At 33.3% G+C, this 20,688-nt stretch overlaps 2 protein-coding genes and 1 long non-coding RNA gene across 3 annotated transcripts; 2 read left to right on the top strand and 1 right to left on the bottom strand.

Annotated features, from left to right (window-relative positions):
- The first annotated feature begins 2,567 nt into the window (after nt 1-2,567).
- On the top strand, nt 2,568-5,155 carry LOC146935496 (uncharacterized). Its single transcript, XR_015030259.1, has 5 exons — nt 2,568-3,119; nt 3,222-3,295; nt 3,592-3,677; nt 3,763-3,905; nt 4,987-5,155. It is a non-coding gene; the product is annotated as an uncharacterized LOC146935496 (long non-coding RNA).
- A 6,144-nt stretch (nt 5,156-11,299) lies between these two features.
- Nucleotides 11,300-12,377, top strand: LOC146935495 (uncharacterized). The gene has a single exon (XM_085757632.1). It carries the CDS (start codon nt 11,432-11,434, stop codon nt 12,269-12,271), a length of 840 nt encoding a protein of 279 aa, XP_085613758.1. The 5' UTR covers nt 11,300-11,431; the 3' UTR covers nt 12,272-12,377.
- Nucleotides 12,378-16,087: 3,710 nt separating this feature from the next.
- Nucleotides 16,088-20,363, bottom strand: LOC146935494 (uncharacterized). The gene is made up of 4 exons (XM_085749059.1): nt 20,040-20,363; nt 17,509-19,620; nt 16,921-17,405; nt 16,088-16,754 (listed from the first exon to the last, which is right to left on the bottom strand). Exons 2-4 carry the CDS (start codon nt 19,618-19,620, stop codon nt 16,088-16,090), a joined length of 3,264 nt encoding a protein of 1,087 aa, XP_085605185.1. The 5' UTR covers nt 20,040-20,363.
- Nucleotides 20,364-20,688: the final 325 nt, after the last annotated feature.

Here is a 20,688-nt window from a genome sequence, read left to right as displayed (position 1 = left end):
GCATTAGCCTTGGGCCTGGGCTCCTTTTGCTGCATTTTCGTTTATACCATATGTTTTTTGCTATTTTGGAACTGTAGAGTTACTAATTGCACCACTGACTCACCTTAAAGTCTTGTGAAAAATTCCTAAAAAAATTCTATGTGTTCTTGAGTGCTTTCTTGACAATTTTTTGGTGTTTTTATGTGTTAAGTTTTGGTTAAAAAATAGGTAATATTTTCTTGTTAATTGTTTACTATTTTTGTTAAAAAATTGTGAAATTTTATATGTTTTTGTGTCTAAAAATTCTTTAAAAATTCTAAAAATTTTCATACACATTTCTTGATAATTTTGTGGTGCTCTTGTGATAATTTTGCATATTAGAGATTGGTAAAGACAATGTGGCTAATTTTCCTACTATTTTGTGATATTTTGTGCTAAAAATGGATGGAAATTTGCTTGATTCCAATTCCAATCCTTGATAAATGTTTGTGGTTCATGATGGATGATTTTATGAGGGTTTTTACTACTGTTTGAATGTGTTTTTACTGGACATGTGCATGTGATGATTGGTTGCTTGCTTGGCAAGTTTTGTTTTGCGAATAAATGGTGCAAATAAGTCTAAATTCACATAAAAAATGCAAAGTTTACAATGACACTTGGATCCTCATTTTAAAACCTGGATTTTTATGCCTTGAAAGTATGTTGAATTGTGAGGATTATAGGTCATACTCAAGTCTTGCATTGGTGATGAGATTTTAGGCCTATTTCACATTGTTTTTGCTTGTTTTTTTATGTTAATTTTCATTACTTTTGTGATGATAGCTTTGACTTGCTTTATATCTTATGCCACTAACCATTTGTTCATTGTTTCATACATCATGAGCATTCCATACTTCATCACCTCATTCATCTAATTTCTTGCACTTTAAGTTTCAATCTCATGCAAAAATTAGAATGTAAAGATTTTAGGAGTTCTTGTAATATTTTACTCTCATGCTTTTAATTTCTTGGCAAAGAGGCCATAGAATGTATCTAGGGTATGATGTAAAGGACAATGAACTCTAATGATGTACACCGACACAAGCACCGACACATGCACACACCTCACTTTAGGTATATAGTTAGAATATGCATGTTTAGATGTATGTTTAGGATTGTATGTTTAGATGGATGTTTAGGCTTTATACTTAGGAAAACCAATTTCCCAAAAAAAATGTGAACAAATATCATTCAAACCATTTTCTAAATAAACCTTGGGATCAAAATCCCATTGTAATTTTCCCTTTTATTTTCTTAATCAAAAATTCAATGAAAATAATCATATTTGACTTCTTTTGCAAATGACTAATTCAACCCCACTTTTTACAATCTCATGCCCTTGAGGCCTCTTTCTATTCTTCAAAATCCCATTTTCAAACTTAAAATCAACCAACAAAAACAAAAACATTTTTGGAAGAGAACTACGGTGGATTTGATCCCTTAAACGGGTACGTAGGCAAGGAACAAATTCCTTCAATTCAACTAAAATAAAAATCCAAAAACATTCTTCTCCCTCCAATTCTTCACTTAGAATACCTTTAGGCCTAATAACTACTTTCGAAATAGCATTTAAAAATAAAGCGCGCGCGTAGAAATTAAAGACGGTTCCTATAGGATACTATAGTCGTTATGGGTGCCTAACACCTTCCCGTAGCGAAAACAACTCCCGGACCTCGATTCTCAAGGGTTTTGCTTACTTTTTCCCTTCCCAAGAAAAAATAAGATATCACCGGTTCAAAAGGTTCAAACGTAATCAATGTTTGACACCCGAAAACCAAGATAAAACAATGAGTGATGATCAGATGAATCGAACGACCTAGTCATTTCTCCATATTATTTCTAAACCCAAATTTATTTTCAGCATTTTAATTACAATTGCACTCAAAACCAATTTGCCTAAGGCACCCCCCCATCTAATTACATCTTAATATTAATGTTATCGCTAAGTAGAGATTAAAACGGTCCCTATGAAAATGAATTATTGTATTAATTCAATTTAAATTAGTACACTTGCCAATTCTATCAAGCACTCTTCAAATCGTCATCCTTTTTAGATGCATCTCCACCCACCATCTCTCTTCATGGCTAATCTCGACGAACACACCTTTTATTCATTAAAGAACCCTGAAATTTCAATTTTGGATTTTTCCCCAAATTAAAAACTAGAACAATCACAAGACCTAAAATCAATTGTATGTGCCTTCACCTCTATACCCAGAAATATCATGAACTTCATCCCCTGCTTCATTTCCAAACCCAGAAATCTCCGCGTCTTACTCTTAATCGCTTTCTCTTTCTATTGCTCCTTCTACATCCAAAAACTCATAAATCTCACAAACTTACATAATATATGAAAAAGTAAGCATGTAATAAAACCACTTTTTTTGGTAAATCAGTCGTTATCTCATCATGTCAGTCAAAAAATTGACAACATTTCTTCCTTGTAACTGCGAAAACACAACAGAATAGGTCACCAAAGGGATTCAAGAATTGAAATTGAAAATATGAAGAGAAAAAATCGACAACCCATTCATGAAACAAACTGTAATATCCCGCAGAATTTTAAATAAATTGTCGTATCAGTTCAACATGTCAGAACATAAATAATTTCTAAAGAGTTGATTATTTATTAAGAAACGCAAAGAAATTCGGTAAACATCTCACATATTATCCCTACGGACTCGAGAAATTAAATTGTTAAGAATTAACGGAGGGTAATTGTGACTTTTTACTTGAAGGGCATTTTGGTAATCTGGCCATTTGAGATTTTTAAGTAGAAAACCCACCATTTCTTCTTCATTCTTCTACATCTTTCCATTTATAAAAAAAAAAAAAAAACATTAATCTCTTCTCCTCCCTCTCTCAAATTCGGTTCACCTCACCACCACCATAATCTCTCAATTCTTCACCAAAATTACCATGGAATATGAGTTAATAGAAGTGAGCTAAGCAAGAATCATGGTTCAAAAATTCATACTCCCTCCATTTTCCTCATAACCGCCCCTCTCCCTCTTCTTCTCAAATACTCCAATTTTCTTCCCAATCTCATGGAAATCATTAATTAAGTTGTTTTTGGAGCACCCATGATGGTTAATCACTAAGTAAGTATCAAAACTCTTCCTCCTCTTCCTTTCCCATGGAATTCAATCCACCCACCTTTACCTCTATTGTCTTTTGTTGAATTGTTCATTTAAATGTTTTAGGAATGCAATTATGTTGTGGGTGATTATGGTAATGACTTATTTGATGTATAAGGAGCTATGGAATCACATTCAAGGTAAGTTGAATTTTTGGAGAAAAGGGTTGAAAAGTAGAAACTTTGGATTTAAGGAATTATTATGGAAAGAGGGGTATAACAACTTTGATGAATTGTTGTTGATGTATTTTGAGTGGTAGTTGATATTGTTATAAGAGGTAATACTAGAAATTCATGATTTTGAGACGAAATTCGTATGATCTTCACTGGCCTGTATATACTGCTGTGTAACCCATAATCGAATAATTATTGGATTTTTTGAATTCTCCATTTAATTCCCTTCAGTTTGAATATAAATTTCATGTGTTTTGGATTAGTGATGAACTCGGAAAGTGCATGTGAAGTTGAGTAAATTCTGCTGGATTTTTGGTTACGGGTTTTGGGACATAGCTCCACTAAAACGGTAAGAACTTTCTCTCTGTAACTTGGAATCAAGTGATTTTTAATGCTATGGTTAGCTAACGAAATTACGGACGTTTCGGTACCAGTTTCACTGATTTTGGTCCAGTATTGAAGTCTGGAGATGATTTTGAAGTTGGGGGCAGAAGTAGGATTTGTGCTGAACTATGAATATGAGGTGAAGATGCTCAATTGATGCTTATAATTGTTCAAGGGTTCGGAATAAGATCAGGTGAGTTCCTTTAGTTAGTAAAACTTCCCTTTGGGTAGTTTAATTATGCCTTTAGAATGATAATATATGATTTTGATACATTAGGACATAATTAGTGATGTTATAACATTAGGTTAATTCCCCTTGCTAGTATACTCTAAAAATAGTTCTTATGATGTTAAATATGTTTATGGTAGTGTTGAAATTGGAGGAAGGATAATTTGATAAGTTTTAGTGTATGTCTGCACAATTTCGGCTAGTGCTCTGGAAAGTAAATTTGTTGGATTTTTATAACTTTGACACAATTCTTGGATAGTGTAAATGAAACTTTATGGGAATAATGACTTTTAGTTTGGTTAAGAATTTTAACACTCATTTTATCAAATATGTAGCCGAAATGTGTAAAATGTCCTCCAACCATATACTACCATCATGAGTATTTAATGGTGTAAGAGATTTGTTTAGAGTAAATTAGCCATGAATAATAGTATGGGTAAGTCACTAACCCGGGTAAATTACCATTCTAGAGAAGAGAATATTTATTGACACTTTTCAGTTAGAGACGAGAATTTAAGCCTCTTTATCAGACATGATATTAATTGAATTATTAAATTGTGGCTTTCGCTATCCCGCCAGTTGGATACGAAAGGTTCCCGCCAGTTGGAATGGGCACTATCCGTGAGGATGACCCCACAATAATCAGAGGAGTCCGGTATCCCCGTCAGTTGGGTTCCCGCCAGTTGGAAATTAATACCGGTCAGAGTGGAATAAATTCCGGGGTTACTCCACCTGGGTTTATTCCGTAAAATCAACTCAGATAATATTGTTTGTTCAACGCTAACATTTCTAACATAATATGACAGACATTATGATTATGTTTATGATTTTGTCATTAGTATTAGAATTATATTAGTAATTCAGATAGCGATCCTAGTTATCCCCCGATCGCTCAGTTATGCATGATAGAACAGTATAAACCCGGAATGGGTTAAGTTTAGAGACAGATGGCGATCCTAGGTTCCCTGTGATTGCCTACAACCTAGGATAGGTGGAACTCACTGAGACATCCTGTCTCACCCCAATCCCTTTTATTTTATTTCAGATTCGCAGGTGGTGCGCACGCTGAACATTTGGTGATGAAGTAGCAGAAGAAGCTGGAAAATTATGTTTACTTGTCATTGCATGTATTTTGTAAACGTCATTGATACTCTTTCAGATGTATAAGACAAGTAATTCTATAATTTATTTGGAGAAATTTTTATTTATTGTAATTTTAATGTATCCAATACTAAGTTTAACGCACATGCTAAATATTCTAGATAAATTTAGTATGGGTGTTACAATTTGGTATCAGAGCAGACCTCTCCCAGTACGGTGTGGTTCGGGGACGAACCAGGCGGAAGCTGGTGGGCATGTAACACCCACGACGTGGCTTTCGATATCCCGCCAGTTGGATACGAAAGGTTCCCGCCAGTTGGAACGGGCACTATCCGTAAGGATGACCCCACGTTAATAAGAGGAACCGAATCACATCGGAATGAGAGGGATCCGGAGGCCGTGTAGGTATGGGACTACATGGTTGAAGGAAGGCTTATAAGAATTGTTAGGTACTACCCATATCAACAAGATGCATCTTCTTTTCGGTAGCCCATTCCATAAGAACTCCACAGTTAAGCGTGCTTGGCTTGGAGTAGTACTAGGATGGGTGACCTACCGGGAAGTTTCCCGGTAAGCATGTGAGTGAGGACAAAGCATGCTGAAAAGACTCGTGTTGGTTTGTGGGGTTAGTCGGCAATCCTGAAAGCAGTCTCCTGAAAGCAGTCTGGGATGTTACACAAACCATGAAGAACACTGTCCTCCTAGGATTTTCATCTGTCTAAGCTGTCACCAAAGGAGTTTCAAGGCCAAAATAACACTCGCCTCGAAATAGAAGCAGAGCTTGTGACTGAAAAAGCTTTAGAATCCATGGATTTAAGACACAATGAAGTTGATGGCGTAACCCAATTAAGAAGATGAATGTGTAAAATGAATTAATGATGATATTGTAAAATGAATTGTGAAAGAGGGTGTGTAAATGTTGAAGGAATTGAGACAAAGGAGATGAAGAAGAAGAATTGGAGTTCTAGGGTTGATATAAATCCTCAAATTCATTTTCTGCCATGCGTTTATTTTTTTTTATTTTTTCAAGTTAATTCATTTAATTTCTGGTTTTAATTTTTGAAATTATATTAAAATAATATGTAATGACATGTAAATTTGTTTCACACATGTGGATTAAGTCACGTCAGCGCGACAATTCTGCCATATCATTAAAAAGTGGCAACACATACAATTTTTTGCCAAATTTCATGTTGAAGGGCCAAAACTGTGTGATTTTGAAATAGGGGTCCAAAACCGTGATCCACCCAAAATAGGGGACCAAAACTGTAATTAAGCCATTTTAATAAGAGTGAGAGAAATTTGAAACCTTATTTTGGGTTTAAATGTTTTATTTTAAAAAATCTGGTAAAATGACCACACAAAGAGATCGTAATATTTTTAGGTACATGTATATTGTTGGGAGAAAATTACTCTTCTCCCTTTCAGTTTCGCTCATTCCCACCCTGATTTTCCAAAATTAACTACAGCGCCAGTTAACTGCCACTCGGTATCCAACGCGATTTAACATGCGCTGGTACCTAGCGAAAGTTAACTGCCAAACATCCTTCTAAAGCAGAAACTTCAGCTCATGTTTTCCATTTTACAAATCTCAATCTCTAAAACCCTCTCAAATCATCCAACACCAAATTTCTTCAAATTCAAATCAACCACCACTCTAATAACAAGTAAATTTTCATAATTCATTACCAATTACATTTATGTTTATATGTTACATTTTTCTTCTTAAATTAGAAATGTTTTAGTTTTAGGATTTATGTAAATTTTTATTTTTTTGGTAGGAAATGATTAAATATTTACATATTTATGTTATGAATCCTTATGAGACTAGATTTAAGTTGATTAAATGTTTGCATGTTTATGTTTTAGATTTTTGTTTCAGGGTTTATGTATATTTTGCAATCCAAGTGTTTGATGAAATGTTTGAATGAATTTTTCGTTGATTGTTATTAATTTCTTATAATGTAGATCTGAACAAATGGACAATTATCTAGTAGATTCGAACACGAAGTTAGCTGCAGTCTCCTACAATGGTGGAAAACCCAATCTATTGAGGGTTCGCGTCGATGTCACGTTAGTAGATATGAAGGATCAATTGGATCAAGTTAACTGACGACAAAACCACAAAGACACAAGGAGGGTGGACGGTGTTGGGTATTGACGTTCATGGATCAACTTAGCTGGGAGATTCCAGTTTAACCATATGATGCTCAAGAACGACGGTGATGTGAGGAGCATGTTCTTGATATTTTGTTAGCACAACACTAAAGGACTGATCGAGTTTGATGTTTCGTTGCTGAGATCTTCTGAAGATATTTTGAAGAATTTGATTTTGTCAGATGAAGATGTTAGTTTGTTGAAGATGTTTGCTTTGAAGTGTCTTATACTTAGTGTAAATGTTTGTCAATCTCTTTAAAGATCTGAAAGAATGAAGAGAACACGTTTTGTATTCTACCTAATGAGATGTACAAATTCTCATATCCAATTCATTCATATAAGAAGAGGGTGATGAAAGGGAATGCATTTCTAAGATGTTCTTTTTTTATATTGACCATGCTCCTTTGTCAATTGAATCATGTTAGCTGGTAGTGCAATAGGATAAAGTTTTGAAGAATATATTGGAATGCTTTCCCTTTCGTCATTACTCATCTTATATGGATGAATTTGATGTGAGAATCTGTACAATTCATTAGGTAGAATACAAAACGTGTTCTCTCCATTCTTTTGAGTTTTCAAAGAGACTGACAAATTTTTACACTAAGTATAAGACTCTTCAATGCCAACATTTTGAGCAAACAACCATGAATTTAATTTTAATCCAACGTCATGATGATACACCATTTTTAGGGAGAATGTAATGTAACACAACGCTTCGTTGATTTTCCGATTTAAACAAAGATGAAATTTAACAGTAAATGTTAATTTGTTGTGTTTATTGTTTTGGAATTGATTTTGCGTACTTGTGTATTTTTAGTTAGGATTTATTTTGGAAATGAATGAATTGATCCTTCTAAGACATGCTTACCACTGAGCAAATGAATGAGTTTAAAAATTGTAGTGAATGATTGGAAATTAACAAATAATGAACATAAAGTATTGTAAATGAATGAATGTGGTAAATGAATGTTGTGGTAGCTGATGATGGATATTGTGAAAAATTGACATTTAGGGGTTTAAAAAAACAAGAATTCTTGACATAATTGTTGCTCTGTTAGCTTACCTAAAATCAGCGCATGTTAACTACCGTTGGGAGTCACCGGCAGTTAACACAGGCTGGGTACCAACACATGTTAATGCATGTTGGATACCAAGCAGTAATTAATTCATGTTGGGGTTAATTTTAAAATATCGTGATAGAAATGAGCAAAAACGAAAAGGAGAAGAGCAATTTTTTTTTTTGGGGGAATGGGTCATGGTCTCGATTCACACTACCCATTAGCAAACGTTCATCCATTCACAAACTTCATCCAAGGGGTTCTATTCTCCCATATCTTTGTACATGCAAAGAAAATTTTCTCATTTGTACGGCCTCAAATGGGGGAATAAATATGCTATGCCTTCTAACAGAGGGAAATTTTTAAATTGTAATAGAGTTGGATGGAATAAAATTTTGAGGGTTAATTGTTCTAATTGTCCTTATAATATACACTATGTCAGAAAAATGACTGTGAAATAAAAAACATATATTTTAACTTTGTAATTTGAGATTGTTCTTATTTTTTTACCATATAATATACCGGTACTCCAAAAAAGTGACCTAAATGTTGAACTTTTTCATGATTTTTTTCCAAGCATGTTTATGATGTTAAAATATGACTTTACACATAAAATTAGATTTTTTCGATTACGGGCAGATTAATTATGAATTTTTATTCCCCTTAATTATGAATTTCTTAAACAATTTATAATTAATTTGTTTCTCGTTTAAAAACTGCAAAATTTTATTGTGAAGGTTCTTATTATGTTCTAACCATGCCTGCAAAATTAGGGAACAAAATTTGACATGTGATTAGACGCTTACTAGGAACAAAATTTCAATTTTGCACATTTGGTTGAAAAATAAAAATAAATTGAAACGTCTACAAAATGTTATGAAACTTTGCAGATCGTTTTTATGTATATTTATAGATGTCTCTGCAAACAATGTGCTCAAAATTCTATTTATAGGTCCAAATTTTCGTTGTTTTGTTTTTTGAGCCTTTGACGCTTTAAAAATTCATTATTAATTTGTCGCTTGTCGAAAATTTCTAATTTTGTGTAAAACCATATTTTAATGTTCTTAACATGTCGCTAAAAAGCCATTAAAAAAATTAAATCTCTTGGTTGCTTTTTAGGACTTGATGTATATTTTAGGGTCATAAATAATAAGAATCTCAAATTACAAGGTCAGAATATATGTTTTTTATTTTACAAGGTCATTTTTTCATACTTCGCATTTATTACATGGTCAATTTTAATAATTAACCCTAATTTTTAAAGATATTAGGGATAAGTTAAATTTTTAAGACTTTGTATTTGAAGAAGTTTTACTTCATTGGATAAATTATTATTTTTTAGAGGACTCCATTTCAATAATATTACATTTTTTTGTTACAATTTTTGACTATTTTTAAGGATTCATTAAATTAATATTTCAAATTTGAAATTGTTGAATGCATTTAATTATTGTCATTAATTATGAAAATCTGATTTTAAAATATTAAATGAAAATCTAATCAGTTTTAAATTTTGTCATTAATTTTCATTTTTCTTTGGATTGACTAAAACTTTAAATTTATACTTATGTTTTCTTTCAAATTATTCATTTCAAAATTGTTAATTTTTATAAAAAAATTATCATATAATTCCGTAAATAATACTCCCTTCGTCCCTTAATGTAACCACCCATTTGATTTTATTTTTGTACCTAAATGTAACCCCCTTTTTAAATGCATTTATTATTTTTTTCCTAAACATACCCTAATTAATACTACTATCTTATCTTGAAATATAAAAAGTCAAATTTAATACACATTCAAACAAAGGACAATTTCGTAATATTAACACACAAAACAGACACATTAATTACACTGACAACTTTTCTTAAGAAATGTGAAAAATGCAATGGGTGGCTACATTAAGGCACGGAGGGAGTACCTCCAAATTTCTATTTATGAAGAATATAATATGTTTTAGAAAATTATATAAAAATAAATAGATATCATAATTAAAAATAAATAAATTCTATTCATGGATATGTAATAAATTATAATTATAATTTTGAATGTTGAATGTTTCTTTATTTTTTAAATTTAATATAGTTATTCATTTAGAATTGACTGAATTTTTTGTGAAAAATTTATAATTGACTGAATGGGTTATTTTTAAAATTATTCTAAAATTCAAATTATTATTGAAATTGAATGTAATATTGTGCCGATGATCAATGTGCGGCCTTTGTTTAGACCTTCATTTAACATAATATTTGAAAGTAAAGAAAAAAAAAACATAATATTTGAACATGAGTATTGTGATTAAAAATTCACCAAAGTGTGGTGCTTGAGTTCGAATCAGACTTTTGCATATATTATACAATTTCTCTACAAACTAATTTAAACTCGCGGGGTCGTGGGCACTAAACATCAGATATACGATGTGCAATTTATAAAGCCTTAATTGATTAAAATGTTTCAACGCATGAAGCCAAACCTTGTTGAAGAAAATATAAACATATCATTCATTGATGAAGCAGATTAAAATTAGTACATCCGTAATTGTTTCCAAATAACCTATTTTGCTTCTCGGTTTGAAATCATGTTTGAAAATTTTAGTACATCAAAACAAAATCATGTTTGAAAATTTTAGTACATCAAAACGATGATTTATTAACACCACTCATTCAATATGGAAGATTTCAGTAATTAACGAGCATTATATACTTTAAATCAGTTTAGGAAGACAAAGATAATTAAGCACAAATCAAGCGGTGCATACCTTCCATACATCGTTTCAACTTTCAATACTTAGCTATTGTAATTATAATTCAAATAATAAAGTAAAATTAATATGCATCAGATATTTCTTTCCTTATTCATAAATATATTTGACTTAACTATTTTTTTATTTTTTTATTTTAGATTAAAAATATTTGCGTTGACTCAATTATTTTTTAAATAAAAAACTCTTCATATTTTTACCAAAAGAAAGAAGAAGCTCTTCCTATATAAGCTCCTCTATTCACCAAATAAAAAAACCACAACCTCCCTAAAAAACCACAACCTATCCGACATTAGTCCAACATAAGATTTAGTTTGCTATCCCTAATTTTTACCACGGCATCCGAATCCTCTAGCATCTCTTCCACTTCACGAAATCGAGGTGAATGTTCCTACTCAAAAAAAGTGGTGAACATGAAGGAGATTGAACACATTCAATCCTCAAACTCAAAACCCGACAAACCCATTGATTTCATGAAGTTGTCAAAAGACGATTCAATTCCCGTGTCGAAGTTGCAAGAGCACAATTTTTTCGGCCCCATTCAAATTGGTTCATCGTCTTGTTTTCCTAATGACAACAATCAAGGAAAAGATGAGAACGTCAATGAAGAGAAGAATTTGGATTCAAGATCTTTTTCATGCTCCTTTTGTAAGAGACAATTCTCTACTTCACAAGCATTGGGAGGACACCAGAATGCTCACAAGGCGGAACGTGCTATAGAAAAGCAACGGAAACAAAGGTATGATGATGGTGCTTCAGGTTTAGGGCAATCTCACTTTAATCCTACTCTTTTTCGACCTTATGATTATAGTTCACTCGGGGTTAGAACCGAGTCAATGATTCAAAAACCACCTTATTTTAGCCCTAAGATTACCCCACACAGTTTTGGGTACCGTCATAGTGCTTTGTTGCAAGAGATCTTAAACCCTTCTCTTGCTTCATTGAGAAATATGAGGGGTGGTAACAGCGGGTTTGGAAACCTAGGTATCGGTGGTGCAAGTACTTCAAGGATTGAAGGTGGTGCAAGTACTTCAAGGATTGAAGGTGGTACAAATAATAAAATTGGTGCAATGCTAAAATTAGGAGATTCTTCTACAAATATTGCTACAAGTTCAAACTCAAACATAGAAAAACAAATTATTGTGGCTCCTACTTCTACCAAAGATGGTATTCATGATCTATCAAAGGCTAACATTGAAGAAGAACCTTCTGATTCTGAATCATCTGAGCTTGATTTATCACTCAAGCTTTAAACAAGTTTTTATATTGTTTCCTTATGTCAATGCTACTCTATTATTATATATTGTTATTAGTTATTATTATTGTATTATAAATAAATAAAGCCATTATTATTTTTAATCGTGTTATGGATTGTACCTTACCTTTAAGGGATCTGGATTGTACCCTGATTAACGTTAGTTTGCTTATTCATATTAACTGTTTAATTTGTTATCAGTTGTGTGTGTGTATTGGCGAGACTAAAAAATATATTGGGCAGCCTTGAAGCAATGTGCATTTTAATAAAACTATAAAAAGGGGGTGTACATGGATGTGAGTGAGTCGACTTGCAAATCCGATGATCCAAACCGATCTAATTCATTAATCAACTGAACTCGATCATTTACGGATCTAACTTGATCCAACTGGGTACAACCTGTAAAGTTTGGTTTGAGTATTGGATCTATGGTTTTGAACCCGCATCGTGGATTCGCATACCTAACCCGCTAGTATTAATGATTATTTTAAAATAAAAAAACTTAAGAAATATATGTCTAATTTTTATCAACGCTCAATTTCTAAAAAAAAAAAAAACAATTATGACCTCAAATTAACCCTAATTTTATGTACAATTGATTCTTATTCAAAACTATGGTTTTTTTTTTTTTAAGAATTTAAAAAATAATAATTTTTATTTTTAGACGCACAAACTGTGAACCCAACTCGATCCAACTCCTTCGCTACCGAGTTGATTCTTTTCGAATTTTATAATAAAAATGCGGGTTTGATGACAAACCTGATCCGCTGAATTGAACGGATTGAGTAACGGGTTTGGACAAACCCGGTCCAACCCAACCAGTGTCCACCCCTAATAAAAGGTTAGTTTTTTTTATTTTGTGAATTTGACGGCGTAAATGTTGGTAAAATAAAATGCAGCCTCAAATAAGAAATCACTTATTTTGAAAAAAAAAAAAAAACTATGTTAATACCTCTTATAGAGGTAATAGAGACATCAGTGGTTCATTAATCTCTCTAATTTCAAATATATGTAAGAAGAAGAAAAAAACTCAGGTTTTGCGGTCTTGGATTATGCTTTTTCTACAATAGTCACAAAAAAATTGTTTCAAAAATAAAAATAGTCACAAAAAAATTACGCTTTCTACTATATTTAACGAAACAATTCAAAAATATAAATATGGCTTCATTTAAAATATTACTAGACTCTAACCCGTACGATGTACGGGTTTTGTAGAGTTTCTTATATGAGCATCAAAGTGACTATATTATTAATTTTAGAGTTACATTCAAAGTAATAGAAACAATGAAACTAAGTGATGTTTGAGAGTGATCGACATGCAAAATCTCAAAAAAGAAAATTGTAACATTAGTTTGCATCAACAAAAATGAACATGGAATAAAAGTCATAAATTAAATTATGTGAAATTAATCAAACATGAAAATAAACACAATAAAAATGAGTGTTAGTGGCTTAAAAAAAAGGCTTTTAAGATTACATATCCATTTTAGAAGCAACTATATTTCAATAAAAATGTTAGTGGTCTAGTGGTAAAAGCTCTAAGGTGTTGTTATGGGTAGTTGGTTCAATTCCTTGCAAAACAATTTTTAAAAAAAATGCAAAACAATTTTTAAAAAAAATATATTTAGACCCGCCAAAAAGGGCGGGATTAGGGTTAATTAAGGTTGATTGGAGAATATCTAACATTTATATATATATATATATATATATATATATATATATATAAAGATATTCGTTCCTTTATAAAAATGAAAAAGATTCGTTAGGATTTTTATAGAATTTTTCAAGCATGTGATAGTTTTTTTGTTTTTTTTGTTTTTTTAAGGAATGTGATAGTTTTTTGTTTATTTTGTTTTTAGGGAGGTATGTGATAGTTTTATTTTATATATATATATATATATATATATATATATATAATGTGATAGTTTTTTGTTTATTTTGTTTTTAGGGAGGTATGTGATAGTTTTATTATATATATATATATATATATATATATATATATATATATATATTAAGATATTCGTTCCTTTATAAAAATGAAAAAGATTCGTTAGGATTTTTATAGAATTTTTCAAGCATGTGATAGTTTTTTTTTTTTTTTTTTAAGGAATGTGATAGTTTTTTGTTGGCTTAATACATGCTTTGGTCCCTTAACTTATTTTCGGATTTCATTTTGGTCCCTTAACTTTAAACTGTGTCAATTTGGTCCCATAACTTTACCTCCGTTTACACTACTGGTCCCTTCTGTTAGTTTTTTACCAAAAACGTTAAGTTTTGCCATGTATTCTCTCCACGTCAGCAATACAAAAGGGGAAAGATTGGTGAAAATTAGGGTTTTTTTTTTCTTCTCCTTGTTCCACCATTCCTTCTCCTTCGTGACCTTCCTTCTCCTTCTTCCACCATTCTTTTTCTTCTTCATTCTCCTCAGAAATATGAACCACACAACACCTTCAGGTGAAATGTCGAACCAGACATTAAAAACTCAATGGGTTCATGAAGAATCATATGCATCTGGATCTGTTGGGTCTAATTTGAGAAGAAGGGCAGTACCAAATTGTAGGTGTGGAGAAACAGTTGTAATTCGAACTGTAACTGATGCTTTGAATCGTAATTTTGGGAAGAAATTCTGGGGTTGTAGAAATTACAGGAATTCGACTGACAAAGGATGCAGCTACTTTAAGTTAGTTGATGAAGATGATGGTATGGATGAAAGGGATTTGTTGATTGAAAAACAGAAATTGAAGATTGAAAAACAGAAGAAAAAGAAAAACAAGTTGAAGATTGAGTTATCAAGAACAAGAAAATGGTTGATCATGGCGTTATTTTTTGGATTTTTATGCTTTGGGATTGTGTTGGTCTTAGGAACAATTTTAGTTTGCAAAACCACATACATTTTGAGTGGATTTTATTTGAAATAGGAACAATGATGTATTTTGAATTCTAGGAACAATGATGTATTTTGAATTATAGGAACAACTTTGTAATTTGAGTGGATGAATGAATTAGTTGGTATTGTTTTGAATGTAATGTCTAGGTGACTATGTCAGAATGGATGTAATGTGTTTGATGAATGGATGTAATGTGTTTGATGAATGAATGTAATGTATTTGATGAATGAAGAATGAATGCAATAGTTTGAATGAATTGTGCTTTGTTGATGTTCATTTTAAGTATATAATGTTGAGTTGCATAATGGTATATCAGGAACAATTAAGTTGAGTTGTATAATGGTATAACAAAATTGCAAAGTGTTACAACATGAACAATTAATATGTGCTATAACAGAGTTGCATAATGTTGAGTTGTATAAGATGCAAAAGTGCTCAATAGCACATCATTCCATTAAATTCATAAGTGCAATTACAGCATATAATTCATCAGTTATGAGCAATGTTACAGCACTAAGTGCTTATCAGTTAAAAAGTGCAGAACATTGCACACCAAAACAAAGTGAAATGTGCTTAATATCAGTCAATAGCACATATTACATTCAAACAGACTACTTAATAAGCTTCTAACCAAAAAGACTACTTAATAACCTTCTAACCAAAAAGACTACTTAATAACCTTCTAACCAAAAAGACTACTTAATAAGCTTCTAAGGCTGAGATGCAGATCTTGCCTTCCTTGACACCTTGTTTCCTTTCTTTTGTGTTGGTTGAGTTGCAGCAACATCAGACACATTCCCATATTTTCTTTTCCTTGGTGATCTCATTTTTTTCTGAACTGGTGCTTGAGATGATTGTGTCTGAGCTGGGTGTGCCTTTGACTGAGAAGCTGGTGGTTGAGATGCTTGTGTCTTAGAAGCTTGTGTCTAAGACACATTCACAATATTTCTCTTCTTAGGTGATCTAATTTTCTTCTGTATGTTTGGTTGAGAAGAGTGTGCCTGTGACTTAGAAGCTTGTTGTTGAGAAGCTTGTTGTTGAGAAGCTTGCTGCTGAGAAGCTTGTTGATCAGAAGCCTGTGCAGGGTGTGCCTCAGATGATTGTGGGTGAGAAGCTTGTGGCTGAGATGATGGTGGTGGAGGTGGTGGTGGAGGTAGTGGGCATGTTGACTTGTTGTGTCCATTTTTCCTGCACCTACTACACTTAATCCCATAGGAAGCTCTCTTCATTTGTGAGTTATCTCTCATCAGCTCACTTGCATCCATTCTCCTCTTCTTTTTAGGTCTCCCTGGTTGCCTTTTCACAGGTGGTGGTTGAAGGTCAGTGCAGTCTGTCCTCATCCATAGATCTTGGCCATTGATAGGGAAAATGATGCTGGAATAACATGCAGCATATTGCTCTTTTTTGAAAATTGATGGCACATAGTCAGCTATCCTGTAGTTTTTGTATTTCATGCAAGAAATGGCATGACAACATGGCAGTCCTGTCAACAGCCATTTCCTGCAATCACACACTTTGTCCAACAAATTGACAGCATACCTGTCTCCAGTGCTTGACATATGTATAACTTGAAAATCATGATCTCCACTTTGCCTACATTAAGATTAACAAGATGGTTACATTATGCAATTAACAAGATGCCTACATTAAGATTCTTTATCATTATTGGTAAAGATATTCATACCTTAAGATATTCATACCTTAAGATTCTTTAACAAAATACTTTTACATTAAGATGCCTACATTAAGATATTCATACCTGACTTGCCAGTTATTGGTATAAGAAGATTCCTTTTCTAGCTTTTTCTTGATATTTGGCAGAACTTCACCATCAGCATACTTAGCAATTTTCTCCCTATTGATCTGCCACCTTTCCATGACATACACTCTGATATCCTCCAACATAGATACAATTGGCTTGGACCTTGGAACAACAATAACAGAATTGAAAGCCTCTGAAATGTTATTCACTAGTGTGTCACACTGTGTATCACCCTTGAACATTGATCTAGTCCAATGCCTTGGTTCAATTTCACACAGATAGTTAAAAGCTTCCTCATTGATCTTCTTGATTTCCATCATTTCCCTCTCAAATGCATTTCTGTAGGTAGCCTTTGCAGCCCTCCACATTAACTCTTTCAGTTTTTTCCCAGGAAATTTCTTCCTAAAGTTGTTGTAGAGGTGTCTGACACAAAACCTATGATCAACTCCAGGAAGTAATTTATCAATTGCTGGCAAAAGTCCCTGTTTAACATAATACATTTCAAAAAAACAGTAATTAAAATTAATGTATGCAATTAAAGACAAGTAATTGAACATATTAAAGTAAAATGAATAGTTAGTTTACCTTTTGCTGATCACTTATTATAGTATAAGTCTTGCACAGTCTGGTGCCACCCAAATCAGCTATGAGAAGCTCCAAAAACCATTCCCATGATTCTTTAGTCTCTCCTTCCACAACAGCATATGCAATTGGAAGAATTTGGTCATTAGGATCCATGCCAATTGCAGCCAATAACATTCCACCATAAGGGGTCTTAAGAAAACACCCATCAAGACCAATAATGGGTCTGCAATTGAAGAAACTATCCCTATATCCCTTAAAACAGACATACATTCTCTGAAAGTGGGGACAAAATATGGCATTAGGATTCTGTAGGTCAGCCTCAGTACCTACATAAGGGGTGCTAGTAATGGATACAGAAGATTCTGGGTTGGATCTAAGTAATTCTTTGCCATAGTCATGTAGCCTTCTATATTGATCTCTAAAGCTACCTTCCACAAATTCAGCTGCCAAATTCTTTGCCCTATAAGCTTTGCTTCTGTTCACACCAATACCCCATTTTTGTTGAGCCCTATTCATAATTGTAGTAACTTCTAAGTCCCTATTCTCCCTAACCCTTGTGTGTAGTTTAGATCCTAACCATTTAGAGTTCATCAACTTAACTCTAAATGCTGGAGTACATGTATGATCCCCTTCACTAACACTCCTCAACTGCCATGTTTCCTCACCTTTAATATGACCACAGAACATCTCCCATTCACAGCCTTCACCTTTGCAATAAACCCTCATTCTCTCTTTATCATTTTTTCTAAACTTTAAATCCCTAGCATTCTCCACAGCATAAGTTCTAACAGCATGTTGAAAATCAATCTTTGTCAAAAATAAAGTACCAGCCTCCCATTTATAGTCTTTCATACTACCTGGCATCTTGAAAGTTGGGAATCTGGGGTTCTGTACACCATCTTCATCACTATCAGAACCAGTATCCAGCTCAGAGTTATATTCTTCCACATCACTTAATCCCTTGTCTCCCACAACACTTGATTGACCTACTTCTCCTTCATTGTTAACAGATCTTCTAAGATGTTCAATTAAGTCATCTTCAAACACAGGCTCTGCAGTTGTTTTCTTCTTGGGTCTTCCTCTTCCTCTCCTCCTACCAGATTCTCCCTTCTTCTTTTTCCCCTTGTTAGCAGTACCACATCCCTCGCCTCTTAAGGTTTCAGCTTGAACAGTTGCTTCATTCCCATTATCTTCATTCACACCAGATCCCTCACCAACATTAACAGTTGCTTCATTCACACCAGATCCCTCACCAACAACAGTTGCTTCATTCACACCAGATCCCTCACCAACAACAGTTTCAACATTCACAGTTGGGTCATTAAACACAGGGTCTTCATTTAAGGTAGCAGTTGGTTTATTAACTACATTCCCACCTACCTCAGTGTCTAGATTTCCTGCTATACACACCTCATCATCTGAGTCACCAAAATGTTGCCCTAATGCACTATCTTCCCTCTCAGGAGTCACATTACCCAGTCCATCTTCATTATCTACCCCATCTTCAACAACACCTTCATTGCCTTGCCCATCTTCATTACCTAGCCCATCTTCATTCACACCTTCAGGCCTATTCTCATGCTCACCAAACAAATCATTCTCATCCAACATTGGGCCTAAGTCATTTAAGTCCAACTCAGGCCCATCTTCATTCACACCACAGTTGGGACCACTTACACCACTTTCAGCATTTTTATCTTCAGCAGTGGGACCTACATCAGTGGGACCTTCATTTGTTTCATTAACAACAGGTGGGACAGGTGGGGCCATACATGGATATTCTATCAATGGGTCAAGGGCTACAACATCAGGTTGTGACATAGGGTGGACAACATACAAATGGACCCTATCATATTGAAGTGCAATACTTTGCATCCTTCTACAGCCACTATCATTATTCAAAGGAATAAACCCATCTTCCATAGCAGGGTCATGATACCACAGAGACTTAAGACTAGCATACCCACATCTTTTTAAGGTTGATAACAAAGCAAAGTATGAGAAAAAGTCTGGTTCACAGTCTAGTGTTTCTACTGGTCCTTCATAATCAGGATCCATAAAGCTACTAAAATCTCCAGCATGATGGACCACACACTCAAATATTTGGTCCATCTGTTTTTTACCATTAATATACAAAAGAAACAAAACCTAATCAGATTTATGCACAAAATTCGAAATAATTGGACCACACACCACACAACAGTATAAAACCCTAATTTAACAAATGGAAATCCAACAAAGCAGACAAAATTCGACTTTTGAGAAGGAATAAACAAAAAATAAACCAAACATATGCATACAACACCTTAAAAGGTAACACATTCACATTCGCAAACCATGCCAAATTTTCGCATTCCAAATCAGACAAAAAAAACTTGTTTTAACTTCATATTCGCAAAGAAAACTAGGAAATTAGCCTAAAAAGGTTAAAAATTCATAGAAATCTACAAAACCCTAGAGACTTTCGAAACCCTAATCAGAATTTTTTTTTCGAAACACATGAGATTTGCGAAGAAGATGATGAAACTAACCTGGAATTTTGCTTTGCTTCGTTAATCTTCTTCGTTTTCCAGATTTTTCTTCTTCGTTTTCCAGATTTCTTCAACTTCTCACTCTTGGTTTTCGTTCTCTTTCTCTCTCTACGTTTTCTTGCTTCTCTCTCTAATTTCTCAGAAAAGTAACGTTTTGATTACGTGGACAGCTTACCTGGCAAAACTTAACGTTTTTGGTAAAAAACTAACAGAAGGGACCAGTAGTGTAAACGGAGGTAAAGTTATGGGACCAAATTGACACAGTTTAAAGTTAAGGGACCAAAATGAAATCCGAAAATAAGTTAAGGGACCAAAGCATGTATTAAGCCTTTTTTGTTTCTTTTGTTTTTAGGGAGGTATGTGATAGTTTTATTTTCACGGGATATACCGTGTAATAATTTGATTTATTTTTAATTTAGAAAAATATTGATTTACATTATGTCAACGTGTGGAAAGACGGACATTCACATAGCCGTCTTTTCATTTTTTTATTACGCTAACTCATATACACTACACCATTTGTTGTCTCTGGCAACACTTTTTTAGGCAACATGTAATAATTGTCGCCTAAAAGTCGCTATGGCAACGTTTTCTGACTGTTGCCAGAAATATTTTTGCAACCGTCCCCTAAAATACTTTTGGGGACGTT

The sequence above is a fragment of the Medicago sativa genome, chromosome 3, assembly GCF_051527215.1.
Source record: "Medicago sativa cultivar Bolivia chromosome 3, Bolivia_mono, whole genome shotgun sequence".
Taxonomy (NCBI): domain Eukaryota; kingdom Viridiplantae; phylum Streptophyta; class Magnoliopsida; order Fabales; family Fabaceae; genus Medicago; species Medicago sativa.
This window is presented reverse-complemented; position numbering and strand designations above follow the sequence as displayed.